The sequence below is a fragment of the Myxine glutinosa genome, chromosome 1 (assembly GCF_964187855.1).
Source record: "Myxine glutinosa chromosome 1, kmMyxGlut1.1, whole genome shotgun sequence".
Lineage (NCBI taxonomy): Eukaryota > Metazoa > Chordata > Myxini > Myxiniformes > Myxinidae > Myxine > Myxine glutinosa.
In genome coordinates, this window is record NC_136261.1 from 73,575,468 (window position 1) to 73,595,451 (window position 19,984).

At 43.0% G+C, this 19,984-nt stretch overlaps 1 protein-coding gene across 5 annotated transcripts in view; it reads left to right on the forward strand.

The window, feature by feature from the left end:
* LOC137411896 (translation initiation factor eIF2B subunit gamma) overlaps positions 1–19,766 on the forward strand; it is a 58,846-nt gene extending 39,080 nt beyond the window's left edge. For all 5 annotated transcript variants that reach the window (XM_078773024.1, XM_078773033.1, XM_078773030.1 and 2 more), the window contains 4 exons: positions 500–580; positions 16,444–16,592; positions 16,741–16,844; positions 18,931–19,766. In XM_078773024.1, coding sequence (XP_078629150.1) covers positions 500–580; positions 16,444–16,592; positions 16,741–16,844; positions 18,931–18,974 — 378 coding nt within the window. In that variant the 3' untranslated portion in view covers positions 18,975–19,766. The remainder of the gene's footprint in view (positions 1–499; positions 581–16,443; positions 16,593–16,740; positions 16,845–18,930) is intronic.
* The last annotated feature ends 218 nt before the right edge of the window (positions 19,767–19,984 follow it).

Here is a 19,984-nt window from a genome sequence, read left to right on the forward strand (position 1 = left end):
TGAGGTACGTTTTAGTTGAGGTTTCTTCTTCTGCTATTCCTCAGAGTTTTGGAGTTTCCTCGATGTAGAGACTTGTGTAATAGCAAAAGCCAACCATTACGCTGGATTATCTTTTATATGTCCGCTGAATGTCGAATATGTGTCCTGCATACATAATCCAATAACACACACCATATTAAGTTGTGGTCTCAACTTCAAAGGCTTTTGAGATCTCATATTTTCACTTTTAACACTACATGGCCTCAACATTGGCCCGGTCAGTAATTAAACACCTTGAGCCAACCCATGACATTTCGGGGAAACTCGTGGCCTGACTTTCAGGTGAATATGTAGCATGATAAGCCCATTGAATTTGTACTTAGCATCCTGGATGTGGAGTACATTGCACATCCAATATTATCCCCAGCTAGTGTCTATAAATTACATACGCTACCTCTTCAGCATCATATAAAACACTTGTCTGACTATGCTTATGCTCTCTTGGGTTTTGCCCTCACAGGTTGCTCGGGTCTTGCCCTCTCTCATGGTTGCCGAAGAGTGTCTAATCCATCCGTCTGCTTCCATCAGTGAAAAGTCTCAGGTGAACTTATTTTGCAGAGATGAATGCGATAGCAGATTGAGGAATTGAATTGAGAAATGCAACAGCCACATAAATGCGTTATTGATTGCAGAGAGTCATTGTGACCATCTACAAGGGATTGGCAAGAAGACAACCTATATGCATGACAGATGTATTTTATAATCAGATCATATGTGGCTGGATGTTATTGGTGGGCTGCCTTCCAATTTGGATAAAACATCATGCAATTCTTCAAATTAGGCACACACACTGTCCAACTTTTGCTCAATTAGTTGTCAGTTTTTACTTGTGAAATAGAATATTTGTAAGTATATTTGTTTTGTAAGTACTAGGACGTGCCCGCACGTACGTGCTTGCCCGTACGTGCTTGCCCGTACGTGCGTGCAAAAAAACATGCGTGCAAACAACAACAACAAAAAAACAACTTTGAAACCACGTGGCAGTAACGACCACAGAACCCCCCCCCCCCCTCTATTTACATGAAATGGTTTGGTCCATTCGCAAAGCCAGTAACGACCACAGAACCCCCCCCCCCCCCCCTCTATTTACATGAAATGGTTTGGTCCATTCGCAAAGCCAAAGCGAACGGCTTGCGAGTACGGTGACCATACCTTGGGAACCACTTGTCCGATTAATTTCAAACCTTGAAAAGGCACATCCTCGGGTCCCCAGCAATATACCTGGCAAGTTTCAAGTATATCGGACCGGTAGTTGTCGAGAAACAGCGGTCGCATACAGACAGACACACACACAGAGATTACTGGAATTATAGATAGATGTGTGTCTGTTTCTTTGTTTGTCTGTCAGTTGCCTGTAGGTCGCAATTCTAAACCGATTTCGGGATGTGTACGAGGCAAAGCTGGGGTTGGTGGTTGATTCAGGTGGCAAAGCGGGGGTCGATGGTGGTTGTTGTTGTTGCCCCAGTCAATTCTGGTTGAACAGACTAGCGGCACGGAGATAGCCGATCAATCTCACAGGAGCGACCCAGAGATCCCTCACATCCAAGATGTTATGCTCTTGCCCACGTGAAGCCAGGACCACGCAGTCTTCCATGATATGTATTATTGTTTGTAGAGCGCCTGGCAGTGGTTGCAGGTGTCATCATTGGTGTTGTCGAGTCTATGTTTGTAGTGTAAAACTTGTGGGTGGTGTCCACAGCGAAGGCATGAAATGTGAACACGATGGTTGATTTAGGTGGTGCAGCTTAACAAGCAGGGCTCAGTGCAATTGTGCGAAGGGACGAGAGGTGTTTAAAGTGTCAAAATAATAGGCAAGAGAACGAGTGAACAGGACATGTATTCACTATGGTCTAATTTTGAGGAGAAAAAAAAACTCAAAGAACATTTTCCATCAGAGTTAAGTAAGTACAGTGCATTCAGAAAGTATTCAGACCCCTTCACTTTTTTCACATTTTGTTATGTTGTAGCCTGATGCTGAAATCGTTTAAATTCATTTTTTCCCTCATCAATCTATACTCAATACCCCATAATGACAAATAGAAAACAGGATTTTAGAAAATTTTGCAAATTTATTAAAAAGAAAAAACTGAAATATCACATTGACATATAAGTATTCAGACCCTTTGCTATGACACTTGAAATTTAGCTCAGGTGCCTCCCATTTCTCTTGATCATCTTTGAGATGTTTCTACACCTTGATTGGAGTCAACCTGTGGTAAATTCAATTGATTGGACATGATTTGGAAAGGCACACACCTGCCTATATAAGGTCTCACAGCTGACAATGCATATCAGAGCAAAAACCAAGCCATGAGGTCGAAGGAATTGCCTGCAGAGCTCAGAGACAGGATTGTGTCGAGGCACAGATCTGGGGAAGCCTACAAAAAATCTTCTGTTGCGTTGAAGGTGCCCAAGAGCACAGTTGCCTCCATAATTCTTAAATGGAAGAAGTTTGGAACAACCAGGACTCTTCCGAAAGCTGGCCACCCGGCCAAACTGAGCAATCGGGGGAGAAGGGCCTTGGTAAGAGAGGTGACCAAGAACTCGATGGTCACTCTGGCTGAGCTCCAGAGATCCTGTGTGGAGATGGGAGAAACTTCCAGAAGGACAACCATAACTGCAACACTCCACCGGTCTGGATTTTATGTCAGAGTGGCCAGACGGAAGCCTCTCCTCGGTGAAACACATGAAAGCCCGCTTGGAGTTTGCAAAAAAGCACCTAAAAGACTCTCAGACTGTGAGAAACAAGATTCTGTGGTCTGATGAAACCAAGATTGAACTGTTTGGCCTCAATTCTAAGCATCATGTCTGGAGAAAACCAGGCACCGCTCATCACCTGCCCAATACCATCCCAACGGTGAAGCATGCCCAATACCCATCATGCTGTGGGGGTGTTTTTCAGCAGCAGGGACTGGGTGACTGGTCAGGGTTGAGGGAACAATGAACGGAGCAAAGTACAGAGATATCATTAATGAAAACCTGAAACAGAGCGCTCAGGACCTCAGACTGGGCCGAAGGTTCACCTTCCAACAGGACAATGACCCTAAGCACACAGCCAAGACAATGCAGGAGTGGTTTAGGGACAACTCTGTGAAGGTGCTTGAGTGGCCCAGCCAGAGCCCTGACTTGAACCCAATCGAACATCTCTGGAGAGACCTGAAAATGGCTGTCCACCAACGGTCCCCATCCAACCTGACAGGGCTTGAGAGGATCTGCAGAGAAGAATGGCAGAAAATCCCCAAATCCAGGTGTGCAAAGCTTGTCGCGTCATACCCAAGAAGACTCAAGGCTGTAATCGCTGCCAAAGGTGCTTCAACTAAGTACTGAGTTAAGGGTCTAATACTTGTGTCGATGTGATATTTCAGTTTTTTCTTTTTAATAAATTTGCAAAACTTTCGAAAATCCTATTTTCTCTTTCTCATTATGGGGTATTGAATGTAGATTGATTGAGAGAAAAAATGAATTTAAACGATTTCGGCATAAGGCTGCAACATAACAAAATGTGGAAAAAGTGAAGGGGTCTGAATACTTTCAGTAGCTTATAACAAGGCAAACCAAGCCTTAAGGTCGGTGTACAGAAGCATTTTAAAAATAACTATGAATACAAGGCGTAGGGAGTTGAAATTCAATCCCCGTGATGTGTTATGCCCGCAGAGTAAAACAAATGTTCATTTACGTTTGTAGGATGTCGAATAAAAATTCAATCACACCTAATACGAGGAGGCTGTACCACTCATCACTTTTGATGGGGTTTCATATATATATATATATATATATATATATATATATATATATATATATATATATATTATATATATATATATATATACAGTGGAACCTTGACTTACGAGTTTAATTCGTTCTGTGACCGAGCTCGTAACTCAATTTGCTCGTTTCTCAAATCAAATTTCCCCATTAGAATGCATTGAAATGCTATTAATCCGTTCCAGCCCGCCAAAAACCACACCAATTTTTTTTTAAATATACAGTATATATAAAAATATCTCGCGCTTTATATTCCACCTGTATGCAGCATACAAGTTGGCAGGATGGCCTGGACTGGAGGTACGCACACTTGACTCTAAAGTCTAAACTGTCCAGCCTGGGTTTGAATCCCGAGCCAGCTATAACCTGTCATGGGTGAATCACAGGCAGGGTGATTCATCAATGTGTGTACCGCTAAACTGGGCGCCCCGTTTGCGTCCCATTAGTTGTTGGATGTTAAGGATCTCACCGTGTTTTCCACAAAGACAAGGCGAGCTATCGCCGGCACTCTGAACAAGTTGTGGCCTGGCATGCTCTTCTCCTCTGCCGTTATATACGTCCTCCTCGGCATCTTTTTCCAGAAGAGCCCTGTCTCGTCACAGTTGAAGATTTGCTGGGGGATGTATCGTTCGGCTTCTATCAGTTCGGCAAAAGTTATAATAAAATCTTCAGCTGCCTTCACATCCACCTCACCAAGTCGACAACACGCACACCTCGCTCATGTTTTTCGACGATTGCGTGTTTTATATCCAAGCACATCATCCTCTTCTTCTTCTCAGTACTGCCCTTGGCACTCAATTTCTTAGGACCCGTGGTTAAAACTAAGAAATTTTCCAAAATAACCAAAATGCGAAAACAAAACAGCAGCGATATACGGCAGAGATACTGTACTTGCACGGCAAGATAACCACGTGACCGGAACCCACCGGGTGGCGGGTGGCGTAAGCTCGTAACTCGGATCTCGGCTCGCATCTCAAAGCAATAAACCGCCCGAGCGACGGCTCGTATCTCGGAAAACTCGTAAGTTGGTGCACTCGTAAGTCAAGGTTCCACTGTATATATATATATGTATATATATATATATATATATATATATATATATATATGTATATATATATATATAATATATATATATATATATATATTGTTACGGCCCGCGGATAAGATGTTGTGTTGGCCGAGCGGATGGCCCCGCGGTCGTACAGTTACCCCGACTAACCCGATTCCCGAACGTTGGCCAGATCGCGCCACAGATATTCAATAGGGAAAAGACTAAGGCGACACGGATGTGAAGAAGAAGAAGACAACCAAAAGGTTGGAAATACTACTAAATTTATTTCTACTATTTACATGCTCAAAATAACCAAGGAAGAAGGAAAGATAAGAAAATAATTTACAGAAGATATTAGAGACAGTGAAAATACTAGCTTATCTAACAGGCTTAACTTATTCCCAGGGACAAGACAAAAGACAGACTATGAACACACTGACACGGGGGATGATGATAGGAATGGCAGGAGGTGGATGGCTGGAGGGAGAGGGAGGTCCAACGGGTCCTGCAGCACGATCGGCACGTTGGGCAGCCGCCGTTCCTTCACGGCCCTGCTCCAAAACGTCCGTCCAGGCCCCAAGCTGCTGTGGCTGCAGTTTCGGTGGCTCAAGCTGCTGTTGATGCAGCCGCGGTGGCTCAAGCTGCTCTCTTCAGGGATCCCTTACTCAACTCTCTTCTCGGTGATCTCTTCGCCACAACTCTTGTCATGGACCTCTCTTGTCATGGACCTTTCTTGTCATGGACCTCCTTACGCAACTCCTGTCATGGACCTCCTTACGCAAAAACTCACCACTCTTGCGCGCGCGCTTTTATAACGCCTCCGGCGATCAAGCCGCCGGCCTTCAGGACACGCCCATCGGTGTGCTCACCTCGGCCCTGGTTGGTCGCGCGACCCTCTGGCTCCGCCCTTGATGAAGACGGGCGGGCACGCCTTTCTTCCCCAACCTTGCCTCGTGGCCAATGGTGGTTGAAGAAAACCGCCCAAAATGCAGTTGGCCATTGAAATGAAATGAAAGGGGATCTATTCTTATTTCACTTGGTGCAATGGAGTATTTAAATTAATGGGAGACACAGCCTTACCCTAACACACATAATAAGGATATAAGCTACTGAACAAGGGTATTATAGTGTCCTTCAATGTATGCTTTATGGAATTAACTACCGGAACGCCCTTTGACCTTTATACAACAGACTGGAGGCAGGAAGGCGATATTCAAGCAATATTACACAACAATTGGTATACAATACAACACAATCAAAAAAAACTCAATCCTCATATCCGCAACAATATATAGATAGCCACTAGCTTGGCTCGGCTCGCTGTGGCTCGCCTCACCGCGCGTCGCTGCAGATGAGCAGGCTTGTTTTAGCTGAGGATAATCACTGTACTTGAGTTGCTGTGTTGTCATGATTTACACCAATCATAATACAAGCAATTATTTTGCACAAATATATTTGTAGTGTTTGTGATATTACATTTTTATAAGCATTTTAGATTGAAAAAATAAAAATTTTTGAAAAGGAACCCTTTAGCAAATACACACAGGAGGGGTAGGTGCAGACTGGAAATTTGTGACTATTTCACAAGAGTTCGAGGGAGTAGTTCAATGACAAGACAACACAGACACTGCACATATATATACATATATATATATATATATTGTTGCGGTTTTCCGAAGCCCGTTCCCTTACAAAGGGGAGATTAAGCCCCTTTTTCTCCTTGGGTCTTTGAACCGCGAGACTGAGTCGCCACTTCCAGGCAGACGTGGAAAAGGGTCTCGGGACAATTTTGCACGTACCTTGAGTACCCACGCCACAGCGGAAGGGGGATCGAGTCTCGCACGAACCACGCGTAATCGAGTACACCCGAGCGGATGGCGTACCATGTGACCCGTGCTGTTACCTTTCTTATAGAACCCGATCAGAGCGATCTAATTTGTACCATGCTAAGCCAATGACTGAGAGACAAAAGCGGTCGAATTAAAAGGAAGAACAGATTTATTTACTATTTACAATGGTTTGGAAGAAGAAGAGACACAGGGCAGTCTTAATCAGTCTTACTTATTCCCCAGACAACACTTACACACAGGGAGATGGAGGAAGAATGTTCGCGTGCCGAACGTGCCTGCTTCGGTCGCTCCAGGAACAGCTCACCCGGCGTGGCCCTCTGGCGGTCACAGCACGTATCCCGGCGAAGGCAGGCAGGCGGGAAAATCTTCGCGGCACGTATATCGGCAAAGGCAGGCAGAAGGAAATACGCGCGTCTGTGGCCTGGCGCTGGTCGTCCTTTACAGCGCGATTAATACTGCGCAGAGCGCAGAGCGCGGGGAGCAGGGCAAAGTTCGTATACACGGAGTTATTCAGTTCCTTCGATCTGACTCGACACAACGCAATCTCACGCGCGTCTTCTCACAACTCCGATTCGTAACTCTTCTCATGGGCTGCGCAACTCATCTGACTCCTCGGGGATCTCATGTATTCTTAAGTCAACACCCCGCACTCTCATAACTCAACAGAGGACCCCGACTCGTAACTCATAACTCAGCGCTTTCACTCTCATAACTCAACGGAGGACCCCGACTCATAACTCAACGGAGGACCCCGACTCATAACTGAGGTGGGGGGCTCTGGGCACAGGGTTATATGGCCCCGCCCTAGCCCGACTCGAACGTTCCAAACCCCGCCTTTTGCCGCAGTGGTAATTCACTCCCTTCGAGCCCTGATTGGCAGCTCGCGCTTACCGGCGGCTCCTCCTCCGCCTTCCTTCGGCTTTGGTCGACTTGTTCAGGCCTGCCTCGTGGTATTTCGCGCCAAAACCAAAAGCATGGAGGCATCGTAAGGGGACCTAATTCTCATTATCCTAGTCAACACAAAACTAAACACAGGAAAGGTCTACGCTTACATTTACTAAGAAATAACTGAGCTTTAAACGAGGCTACATGTTGTAGTGTAACTAACTAGGAGGGGAAATTAACCTTTATTATAAAACCACAAAACCGCAACAATATATATATATATGAATGAATGAAATATATATATATATATATATATATATATAAAGATATTGCTCTCCATAAGTATTGGAACAGTGAAGTCAAATTTGTTATTATTGCTACATACTCAAGAAATATGGATTTGAGATCAAAAGATGAATACGAGGCAAGAATACAGAAAGTCCGTTTTTATTTCTTGGTATTTCTATGCATAGGCCTTTATGCTTTACCATTGTTTAACAATTACTAGAGTAGCTCATGGTGGTGTTGTATGCAATTGTATGTCCAGAGCTAAACTCTAAAGGAATCCACTAATTGAAGGTCCAGGAACAATATTTGGTTGGTAACACATTTCCCATTGCGGGCGAAATGGGTGAAATGACCACGCCCTTTTTGCACGAAGTACTACCATCCGCCGTGACTGTATCTCCAGAACCGTTGGACATAGGAGGTTGCCTGACCACTCAAAATGTGCGGAATGGCCACATTATGGGGGGTCAGTAATACATTGTCATATCCAAAAGTCAATGGTTTTTAAGAAAATTACCAAAAACCGATTTCAGCATGTTACGCACCACAATTATACAATACCACCAAGGCCACAACATATGTATGACACTTTATCATATTGTCCCTGTTGTACCTTTTGCATATTGTTCCTATTTTGGAATTTAATTATTTGGATTTCTACACTTTTTGGCTTTACTACAGCCACAAAACGTCACACAATTTATGTTCCTTTCTCTGCAAGTGCACGTTTTGGTACTCATACATGATGTTGGGCATTTGCATGGAGGGGGCAGGTCATCGGGCCTGCACGATACTGGCAGTATCACTGGTGTTATGCCAACATCCGTTGCTTCATACCCATACTGGAGTGGATCTGGTTTGGTGACTGCAGGAGTTGGGGCTTGCAACCACATCTTACACTGCAGATATGCTCGCTTTATGTGTTCTTGTATCGTTGATGAACAGCACACAAGCTGGTTGAAGTCAAGTTCTTTCTTGGAGTTGTGGTACTGCTCCCATCGATATTCATCGAAAGTGGAACAGTCGGTCTTCTTTAACCCAGACACAAGGAACTTTTCAGCATTGCTTGTCATCTGTGGTGACAGTTCTTCTACACCAAACCCTTCCAGTAGGGAGAGATCCATGGATGCTTTCAGGCCAGACAGCTTTGGACCCACCTTGCTGGTACTGTCGCAACCGCTGAGAGCATGAATGGCTGGGAGACACGACACCAAACCGTTGTCCAGTTGATCAACCAACAGGTGGACTGGTACAGTTTTCTTTGTTTTCCGGTTACCAAGCTTCACGTACAGCTTTTGTAGTTGCAAGGTGTGACTTCTCAATGACCTGGCATGGCAGCACATCAGCAAACTTTCTCTTTCCTAGTGGTGTTGAGCAGCTTGTCATCTGAATGTCCTCAGAATAACTATCTCTCAGTTGGTTCTGAAATATGACTAGAACAGTGTCATGACTGGAATCTTTTCCTGAAACTGTGTTCTCTGTATGGTCAAAATTGTCCATTGCGCCTTGGACAACATGCCATTCAGAGATCATTGACGACACAGGACATCTGTTGGGTAGGGTATCCTCCACCATCTTTTGGGCCACCGAAGTGTTGATCCTCTTCATTGAATCATAGCTGATGGCTAAGTTCAACCTATTCATGATGTCAATCAGCTGTCTTGATCTTGACAGGTTGTGGACACTTTGTGTCAAGCTACAGTGAAATGAAGTTTTACTTCTTCCAGAACTTAACCAATAATGCATGAACTGAAACAGCGTGTCAAAGTTCAGGAGCCATTCATCTGTGTTGGTGTTGCTGGTGTTTGGGAACATGTACTTCATGAACTGCATCCACTGTTGGGGGCGGTGTGATCTGTAGCGGTCCATTGAAAGTTTAACATCCTCACTTGTGCAGTACGTTGCATCCAGACCAAACTCGTAATTCTTGCATTCATGGAGTAGCTCCAGTGCACACTTCTGTGGGCCTGACTTCTCAGATGATCGCAGGGTCTCTATGACGTTACCCTGCAGGAGAGATCTAGAATAAACCATCTGTGATTTTTGTCTGTCATCAGGATAAGTGAAGCAGATTGTGTCCCGGAAGTACTTGATCCGAAGAACCTTGGTCCATCTGTTATCTATTTGCTGATCTGTCTCCAAGTTAGCATTGACGAGATCACGAATGTGGGTAACACTGTAGCTGCTAGTTTTGAAATCGAGACTATCAAACACACGTTTGCCGTTTAAGTCAATTGTGGCTGCCTGGTTTGATCGCTCGATATTTTCAAACAATGCATCAACTTGTCTTTTATACTTCAGCAAGTACTGTCGCAAGCAGTTCCCATGATAGAAGATATCTGCAGCAAACACATCACCAGCTGTATCCAGAAAAACACTGTCTTAACTTCATCCTTATAAAAGTTTAAAGCATCTACGAACAATGCTGCTCGGTCAGACTCAGAGATGCGATACAACACCCGATTCCTATCACCACTACTCTCTCTTGCTCTGTCACAGATTACACACTTCCTTTCTACGGCTTTGCTACTGGAACTAGTACTCTTCTTCCGTCTTTTGGGGACCTCATATCTGTCACTGCTTTCTCCCTCTTCAACCTCCATTTGAACAAGTTCTGGCTCACTATTAGTTTTCATTGATCTCTTCGACTTCAGAATGTAAGTGGAATAACAGGCTTTCGGCTTTTGATGGTACTTGAATGTGTTACTGCACATGTTTATTCTTGAGATGACGAAAGAATCATCCAATTGTTCTGCTGCCATCCGGATTTTGGCACGACCATCATCAGTTCCTGAAAAAAAGTTTCAGCATGAGTAAAATCTATATGGCCAACTGCTCTTGTAGCAGTTCATGTTATACATACAATTCACATAAAACTTGTAACGATATAGTAAAAATGGAGATTATGGTAAAATTTACCTGTTAACGTTTTCCCTGATGCAGTGTTGCATATAACGCATGCAGTCCCATCATAAACTCCTTCGGCTGCTGACCTTGAGAACACTACAGTTTCCTGTAAAAAAGATTTTTTGCATAATTTCTGATGATAAACACTACAGTTTCCTGTAAAAAAGATTTTTTGCATAATTTCTGATGATAGAACAAATATTGTTTCAGATGGATTGTGAAGCAATGTGCACAATACAACTATTTCTTAAAAACTTACCATGTTTTAGTCACAGCAAGCAGGGATCGAAAGTAGAATTACTTGCCATCAGAGAACACTTTAACGCCTACTGAAACAAAAAATAAACATCTAAATTAGGGTTCATTGTAGTTTTTTATGCAGATTGTTGCTAGACTTTTCTATTCAGGAATCAAGTAATTGAACAATAGGAACAGGAACAATAGGAATAATTGTGGTGCGTAACATGCTGAAATCGGTTTTTGGTAATTATTTTAAAAACCATTGACTTTTGGATATGACAATGTATTACTGACCCCCCATAATGTGGCCATTCCGCACATTTTGAGTGGTCAGGCAACCTCCTATGTCCAACGGTTCTGGAGATAGTCGCGGCGGATGGTAGTACTTCGTGCAAAAAGGGCGTGGTCATTTCACCCATTTCGCCCACAATGGGAAATGTGTTACCAACCAAATATTGTTCCTGGACCTCATTTAGTGGATTCCTGAAGAGTTTAGCTCTGGACATACAATATTGCATACAACACCACCATGAGCTACTCGAGGAAATAGCACTTTTTATGTTCAGTCCTCCCATGTTAGCTAAGTATTAACAATAGTATCCTCACCTGGCCCTGCCACTAAAAGGAAGTTTTTTACACATACAATCTTATCCTTTTAACACATACAAACGTTTAACAAGATGTCTTACTCTGACCTTTTCCCTGTTTACCAGAGTAAATCTCCATGACACGAAGCACATGAGCCATACTATAAATTTTACTACATTCTAATTATGGACATCTCCCTCACCCCTTTGCATGTAACAGTATTATTACACCATGACTACATCTATTTTATTACTCACTATTGGAACGTACCCCTTTGTACCTGCATTTTAAACCCCTCGACAACCCTATGGACCTTTTTTGCCCTTGGACCTTTGTTCGACTCTGTGTACCTTTGTTAGACCCTGTGGACCTTTGTTAGACAATGTGGACCTTTGTTAGACAATGTGGACTTTTGTTAGACAATGTGGACCTTTGTTAGACAATGTGGACCTTTGTTTAGACCTTTTTGGACCTTGTTTAGACCTTTTGTGGACCTTTTGTGGACCCTTGTTTAGACCTTTTGTGGACCTTGTTTAGACCTTTTGTGGACCTTGTTTAGACCTTTTGTGGACCCTTGTTTAGACCTTTTGTGGACCTTGTTTAGACCTTTTGTGGACCCTTGTTTAGACCTTTTGTGGACCTTGTTTAGGCCTTTTGTGGACCTTGTTTAGACCTTTTGTGGACCCTTGTTTAGACCTTTTGTGGACCTTGTTTAGACCTTTTGTGGACCTTGTTTAGACCTTTTGTGGACCCTTGTTTAGACCTTTTGTGGACCCTTGTTTAGACCTTTTATGGACCCTTTTTTAAACATTTTGTAGGCCCTTTTTTGGACATTTTGTATAACCTTTTGGAGACCCTACGGACCTTTTTTTAGGCCCTTTGGACCCTTTTCTCTTACCCTTTGGGCCTTGCTATACCCTTTGGACCGTTTTAGTCGTAACAGACCCCTTAAGTCTTAGTCTGCTCAAACTCCTTCCATCTGTTCAGACCCTTCCGTCCGCTCGGACCCTTCCGTCCGCTCGGACCCTTCCGTCCGCTCGGACCCTTCCGTCCGCTCGGACCCTTCCGTCCGCTCGGACCCTTCCGTCCGCTCCGACCCTTCCGTCTGCTCAGACCCCTTCAGTCCGCTAAGATCTATTTCATCCGCTTATAATCCCTGTATACCCCTTTATACCCTTTTCTACTAGTTAGACACCAACTGTAGACTCAAACTACGATTGGAACATACTCTTTTGACCCCTTTGAACTATTTATACCTCCTTAAACCATAACTACTTTGGGAACATACCCCATTGACCCCCTTATTGACACGACCTTTGACTCATTAGACCGCGTTTAGACGCATACCACACAAACATCTACAGTCTTCTTGCAATATACAGACTACAGTATACTTTTTTCAGCAAGTCATAATCATCATTCACCATCCTATGACAGGATAAGGCCATCTTTTTTCCAGTAGGTAATGTGCAAATTCGACCCACCAGCCAGAGGGTGGATTCTCTGCTAGTTTGAACACAATTTGCATATTGGGTCACTGAATTGGTTCACCTATAGCAGTGAGCATCAATGTTCACATATCTAGAATCAAAGGCTTTAGCAGTTGAGGTTAAAGGTCAAATCATGTAAAATCGGCAAATTCCCATCCTATTGGCTTGCAATGTGAACAGAATTTGCATATTGTCACTGAATTGGTTCACCAATCAAAAACTAGAAGCTTTACTTTTGACGTCTAAAGGTCAAGGTCGAATAAAATCGTGAATTTTCAGCTGATTGACTTGAAATTTAAACAGTCTTTGCGTATTGGTTCACTGAATTGGTTCACCAAAAATCAGAACGATCATTGTAGCCATTTTGACATGTGAATGGTTTCCATGACAACAATTTTATCCCATTGTAATCAAATGGGATTTTTTGTGATTTTATTATTGCCAAACCTCAGGATTTTTTGAAGATATGAGATTGAAACTTACATAGCTTATTTGTATTTATTGTTAGTGTATGTGTGTAAAATTTCGTCAAATTAGTCAAAGGTACTGATGACGGCCATCTGATGCGTGTAAAACACCAATTATGCCACAGTTATAAAATGTATCAGCCAAATTTGTTTTGCACAACATTCAATCATGCAAAACACTTAATAGGTGAAATTTTAGAAATTGCAAATTGCTGTTTCCATGACAACTATTCTTTATTTGCATTTTACAAGTATCATGCTAAGTACGACATCTTTCTTGTTACCTTGTTACCGCCTCTATTTGCGATGGACAGTTATTATGTTTTCACCTGTCTGTTTGATACTTGCGAAAAATCAAAGATTTTTCAAGTATATTGGTTGGTCTTGTGTGTTATTTCTTTCTTTCTTTCTGTCTGTCTGTCTGTCTGTTTGCCTCTGTCTGTCTGTCTGTCTGTCTGTCAGTCGCCTACAGGTCACAAATGTCAACCGATCTTCACCAAATTGTAGAGTTGGTCATAAGCAAGAATCCTATTGTTCTTGGGGTCAAAAGATCAACGTATGCCAAAGGTCACCAACTTTGTCATATTTCTAAAATCTTCAATTTTCATCCGATTGACTTGAAATGTTAAGAGGATTTGCATATATGGTCACTGAATTCAACCACCAACTATTTTTGAGGTCAACATAGGCCAAAAGGTCAACATAGGCCAAAAGGTCAACATAGGCCAAAAGGTCAACATAAGCCAAATTTCTAAAATCCTCAATTTTTATCCGATTAACTTGAAATTTGAAGAGGACTTGCATATCTGGACACTAAATTCAACCAAGTATTTTTTGAGATCAACATGGGCCAAAAGGTCAACATAGGCCAAATTTCTAAAATCCTCAATTTACATAGGCTGATTGACTTGAAATTTTAAGAGGATTTGCATACCAGGTCACTGAATTCAACCACCAATTATTTTTGAAGTCATCATAGGTCAACAACTTATTTTATGGATTTCGCAAGTATCGTGCTATGTACGACATATTTCCTGTTTGTTTGTTTGTGTGCAGGATCTCCAAAAGTTGTGGACATATTTGGATGAAATTTGGTGGGCAGTTTGGGTGTGTGACAATCACGAATTGATTAGATTTTAGTGAAGATCCGGATCCGAGAATGCTATTTTTGGTGAAGATCCAAACCCAGATCCGGATCTGAGAACTTATTTACACCGAAAAAATCTCTACCAAACTTGGCACAAGTATGGACTGTAGTGCAAAGATGAACCGATTCAATTTTGGGTTAAACATGTCAAAGGTCATCTGCCCTTTGAAAAACAATTTTGCAGATCATAACTCAAATTGGAAGCATCTGATGTTGTCCTATCTTGTACTTATCTTTCTTTTCTCTCTCACGCTCTCTCATGTGACCTTTAGTTGAGGTCAAACGTAACAATGGGTTCACATTTAATGTGGGTGGAGGCATATCCATCGGTAGATGTGTCTATTTCTATATTCTAGTTTTCTTTGTGTCATGTAGGACATAGTTCGTAAGTGTATAACCCCTCCCCGCACCCCAACATGTCATGTACCGTATATTGCACATCATTAAATAATTAGACATGCCTTTGACAGTTGAGTGAAGGTTGGAAACGCTGTTATCCAATGGTGAATATACAGGCCATGGAGCTCAACTCTGTCGGAGTTAAGGAAGTTGATAAGTCAAAGGTTTCCCATTGTATGCAGGCTATCTTGTATAGAACAAAGGTTGTCTCGACATGTTATCTAGACATCCAGGAGACATTTTGACCACAGTGCTTTCCCACCTTTTAAAGAAGCAGGTCTGCAAATTGCTTCTTTTTTGTCGTATTTTTTTCTACACTGTCTAAGGCTTATGGAGGAACAATCACACGCACAGGAGACAGCAATGGAATTAGCTTCAGAAAAAAAAGTCACTGAGCTTGATGTAACTTCCACGTCATGCATTCTGGGTACCAGCGATGCTATCTATCTTTGTTAGGTGGTTTTCACCCCTCAGCCCAAATTGGGCTAAGGGGTATTGTCGTCGGGGGCGTCCGTCAACTTTCGGTTTCCGTCAATTTCAAGGACGGCTTGTCCGATTAAATTCATTTTTGCAGTGTGTGTTGGGGTTGGGTAGAGGAAGGGTCCTTTCGAAAATGGGCGCGCTGCGATTTTCAATATGGCCGCCACGGTAGCCATCTTGAAATTGGTTTCCGTCAATTTCGAGCAGAATGGCTTGTCCGATTAAATTCATTTTTGCAGTGTGTGTTGGGGTTGGGTAGAGGAAGGTTCCTTTCGAAAATGGGTGCGCTGCGATTTTCAATATGGCCGCCACGGCAGCCATCTTGAAATTGGTTTCTGTCAATTTCAAGCAGAACGGCTTGTCCGATTAAATCCATTTTTGCAGTGTGTGTTGGGGTTGAGTAGAGGAAGTTTCCTTTCGAAAATGGGCACGCTGCGATTTTCAATATGGCCGCCACGGCAGCCATCTTGAAATTGTTTTCCACCATGCATGGGCTGAGGGGTTACGCCCACTTTGCGGTGCTATTTATTCTCTCTGCCATCAGAGGGTTAATTGAGAACAATTCCCCCATCCCCATGGGATACCAACCCGTGAGCTTTGTCCATGCTCTGTCCTTTAAATGTTGAGCATCAAGTGTATAATTTATAATGTCTTTGGTATGACTTGGTCTGAGTCGGAATTGAAGCGTCGACCTACCAGACTTGGAATGGATGTGCTAGCGATTATGCCACAATGTCTCATCTGAAGAGGGAAATACAAAAATGTGTATAATTGGGGAAAATATTGATGACAAGGTTCCTCGATTTATTTTTATTAATTACTTGTGCTTTTACTATCCCCTCCAAAGGTGGGTGCGGATAGCATGGTTGGGCGAGAGACGCAGGTGGAGGAGCGCACATCTGTTAAGCGCAGCGTGGTGGGTGACTACTGTGTCGTCCGGCTGCGGAGCAAGATTACGAGCTCTATCGTCATGCATCGTGTCACTATTGGAGAGGGGTCAGGCCTGGGGCCGTGCGGCCCTCACTATTAGAACTTGGCCCCTACCTGAAAACCATTCCACAATGAAAGTCTCCATTGTCAAAGTTGTCGGGCCGCTTAACCAGGAAGGTGAGTTGCAAGCTGTCCATTGCATTGTTCCCTGCAGCTGCAACATACAAGGAAGTGTGCTTTGTGAAAGTGCAGTACTGGGTGCTGGTGTGGAGCTTAAAGATTGCCTGGTTGGCAGCCACATCGAGGTCGAGCCTCGTGGTAAGTCTTATCTACTGTGTATCTAATTGGATGTTTCCTTTCAATTGATCAATAGTTTACCTGTATATCAGCTTAAAATGGCTGGTAAATTCTGACTCGCTCCTTCTGGAGATAGATACTGGTGTTTGTTTTCAATCGGTGAAATTTTCTCAGCGGGCAAGCCATCTGTGGCACCGTTTTGCTCTGTTAAGAGTTCATCAGCCCGAGATGGGCATATTTTACCTGTGCCTGTTTATTTCCTCCGCCACCAAAGGTGGATGGAGGTTATGTTTTCATCCCTGTCTATCTGTCTGTTTGTTTGTCCGTTGTTTGTGAACATAATATCTCAAAAGGTTGTGGACGGATTCGGATGAAATTTGGCAGAGATGTCGCGTATGTGACGAGGACAAAATTATTCGATTTTGGTGAAGATTCGGATTCGGATCCGGCTACTAGAAGTTTTTAAGTGATTCTTCACCATTGGGAGATAGGGCTAAAACGATACATAGCAGGATATTTCAAAAAGTTGTGGACGGTTTTGGACGAAACTTGGTGGACAGGTTTGGTGTCTCACAAGGACGATTTGATTAGATTTTGGTGAAGATCTGAATATGGATAGGGATATGAGAATTATTTAATTTTTTAAGTGATTCTTCACCTTTGGGAGATAGGGCCAAAAACGATACATAGCAGGATATCTCAAAATGTTATGGATGAATTTGGACGAAACTTGTTGGACAGGTTGTTTGTGTTACAAGGAAGAATCGATTCAATTTTGGTGAAGATCTGGATCCGGATCCAGCTAGTAAAAATTTTAAGTGATGATGGGAGCGATATGGCCAACCAGGTGGAGGTATGCTCTCTACTGAGTGCCATTCCTGTTGATTTTGGATTTATAAGATTTTAAGTACTTCGACTTTCGTGGTATACACACTGAAATCCATTTCCTGTTATTGATGCTTGGTGTTCAACACTAGAGGGCGTCTGCTGCATGCCTCTGCTTGCTTGGGTCCATTCAGAAGTCAATGGTGTTACATCTGAGAATGTATTGATTAATTTGTCAGTTTTCCTTTATTTTCTCTGCCTTCTTGATCTCTGTGTTGTGATTTTTCTTTGTGTATCATGATATTTTGAGCAGAAAGTTGTGTTGTGGATGTTTGATTAATCATACACTTGTTTAAGAAACTTGAGGGTTAAAACAAATACAGGAGAATGTCATTTGCCCGATTGATAATACCTGTGCTTTATACATACTATTGTAACTTGTTTTCTTCGTACTAACTCCATTCTTACCATCAGCCTAATATTATGGAACTCAACAAGTTTCTCTAAGATTCACAGGCAGATAATTTTGCCAGGTTATTGGCTCATAATGGAATACTCTTTTAGAGAAAATCTTCTTCTTTGAGATGCAGCACAAGGTTGCGGAGCAGCGTCATGGCTGAGGGCACGGCTGTGCCGCTGATGCAATGCCCTCTGTAGGTCAGGGCCGGAATTTGGAATTTGTTCATGGTGCCAGCGATAGCTTTCCCACAGCTCATGAAGGACACCGTGGGATCTTTGACAACCACCAATTAATGCCAGCAGATGTGACACCAAGTTTAACGTCCATTCAAAGGGACATTGATGAATCGCTTTACCTGTAAAACACCAGGGTGACCTAGTTTATAGCTAGGTCGGGATTCAAACTCGAGCTAGACAGCTTGGAGGCAAGTGCGCGTACCTCTGAGCCATCCTGCAGGGTACACTAAGCTACAGGGTGTATTGCATCAGTGGCACAGCTGCACCCCCAGAAAATGATGTTGCGGGTGCAGCTGCATAGGGAAGATGTGCTGCATACGAAAGAAGAAGCCACCTTAGCAACCCAAAGGTCAGACGTACGGCGTCTGATGACTTTAGAGTTGTGATTTATGTGGACCTGTATTTAAATTGAGTCAAAATTGGTGCCACACTCTCTCAATCCTCATCATCTTTTCATGAAGGTTTAAATGGAAGCCAAACTTGCAGTCGGGGTTGTAAATTGAAGTATACTGCAGCGATATGAAGTGCTTCTACTCGTGTGGCAAGTAGCATGCAAATCCTTGTTCACTTCCTCCTTTCATTTCAGTAAAACGGACCAATGAAATCATCGAGCGCATGATTATGATATGACGAGCTGTACTACTGCATGAGAAAATGGGAAGGTCAATCTGATGAACATCGTATACACTGGTGCATAGCAGGCTCACCACATGCTCGCTGTGATGCTAGCAAGGACTTCAATGGGGATGATTTTACCCCCACCCACCACCTCTTTAGCTGTGGGATCGACGCATCTTTCCACCTCTCATCCTCAGGGTCGCCCTGTTTGTTTCTATCTCCTCCACAGCCCTCAGTGCCAGTGCCAATAATAGTTATCATTGGAAGTAAGCATACATCTTGTGGGGTTTCATGGCATTGCTTGAAATGTTCCAAAACTAGTATGTTAGAGGAAAATGTGCTATTTTTGAGTTTCCAGGAAAAAGAAATCCCGCCATCGGTCTCGCCGAATGAGTCTAGTTTCCAAGTTTGTCTCAATGCGAGTACCACCTCACTTGGATTGAACCATCTCTGCCTTGCTCATCCCACTGCTCCGATTGCCTTTATAATGACACTTATTAAGGAGAATTGTTGATGGACTCGAAATGGGGTGGCATCGGGAGGCATCAACCTTTGGCTGCACTTCAGTTGGGACCACTGGGGCCAGTGCTTACGTTTACAAGTTTGCAACTTCCAAAAACAACTTCTCTGTTGTAGATATTTCATTTGTTTTGCTTCTGCCTTGACTGAACTCTTACTTCTTTACCCTCTCATGATTTGGTTTTAATGCATTCTCCAGGAAGAGCCAATAAAATGTTAATTATGTATTTTCGTTTGTTGTGACACAATGTGCAAAAATTTGAGATAAATGTGATTGTAAATGTGTTTCTCAGCATGTTATTGGACCCTTTACCACTAACCTTTGCAATCGAAGCAAGTCAGCCTGCTAAGGAGGAACGGATTGTCTGCGACCCCCCCCCCCCCTCCCCTCCACCCCAACTCCCTCACCACAGAAAATTTTGGAAACGACTTCAAATGTACAGCAATCTGGACACTTGAGGTCTCGTTCATTGGTACTTGTATCATTATCTGTTCTTTTGTTC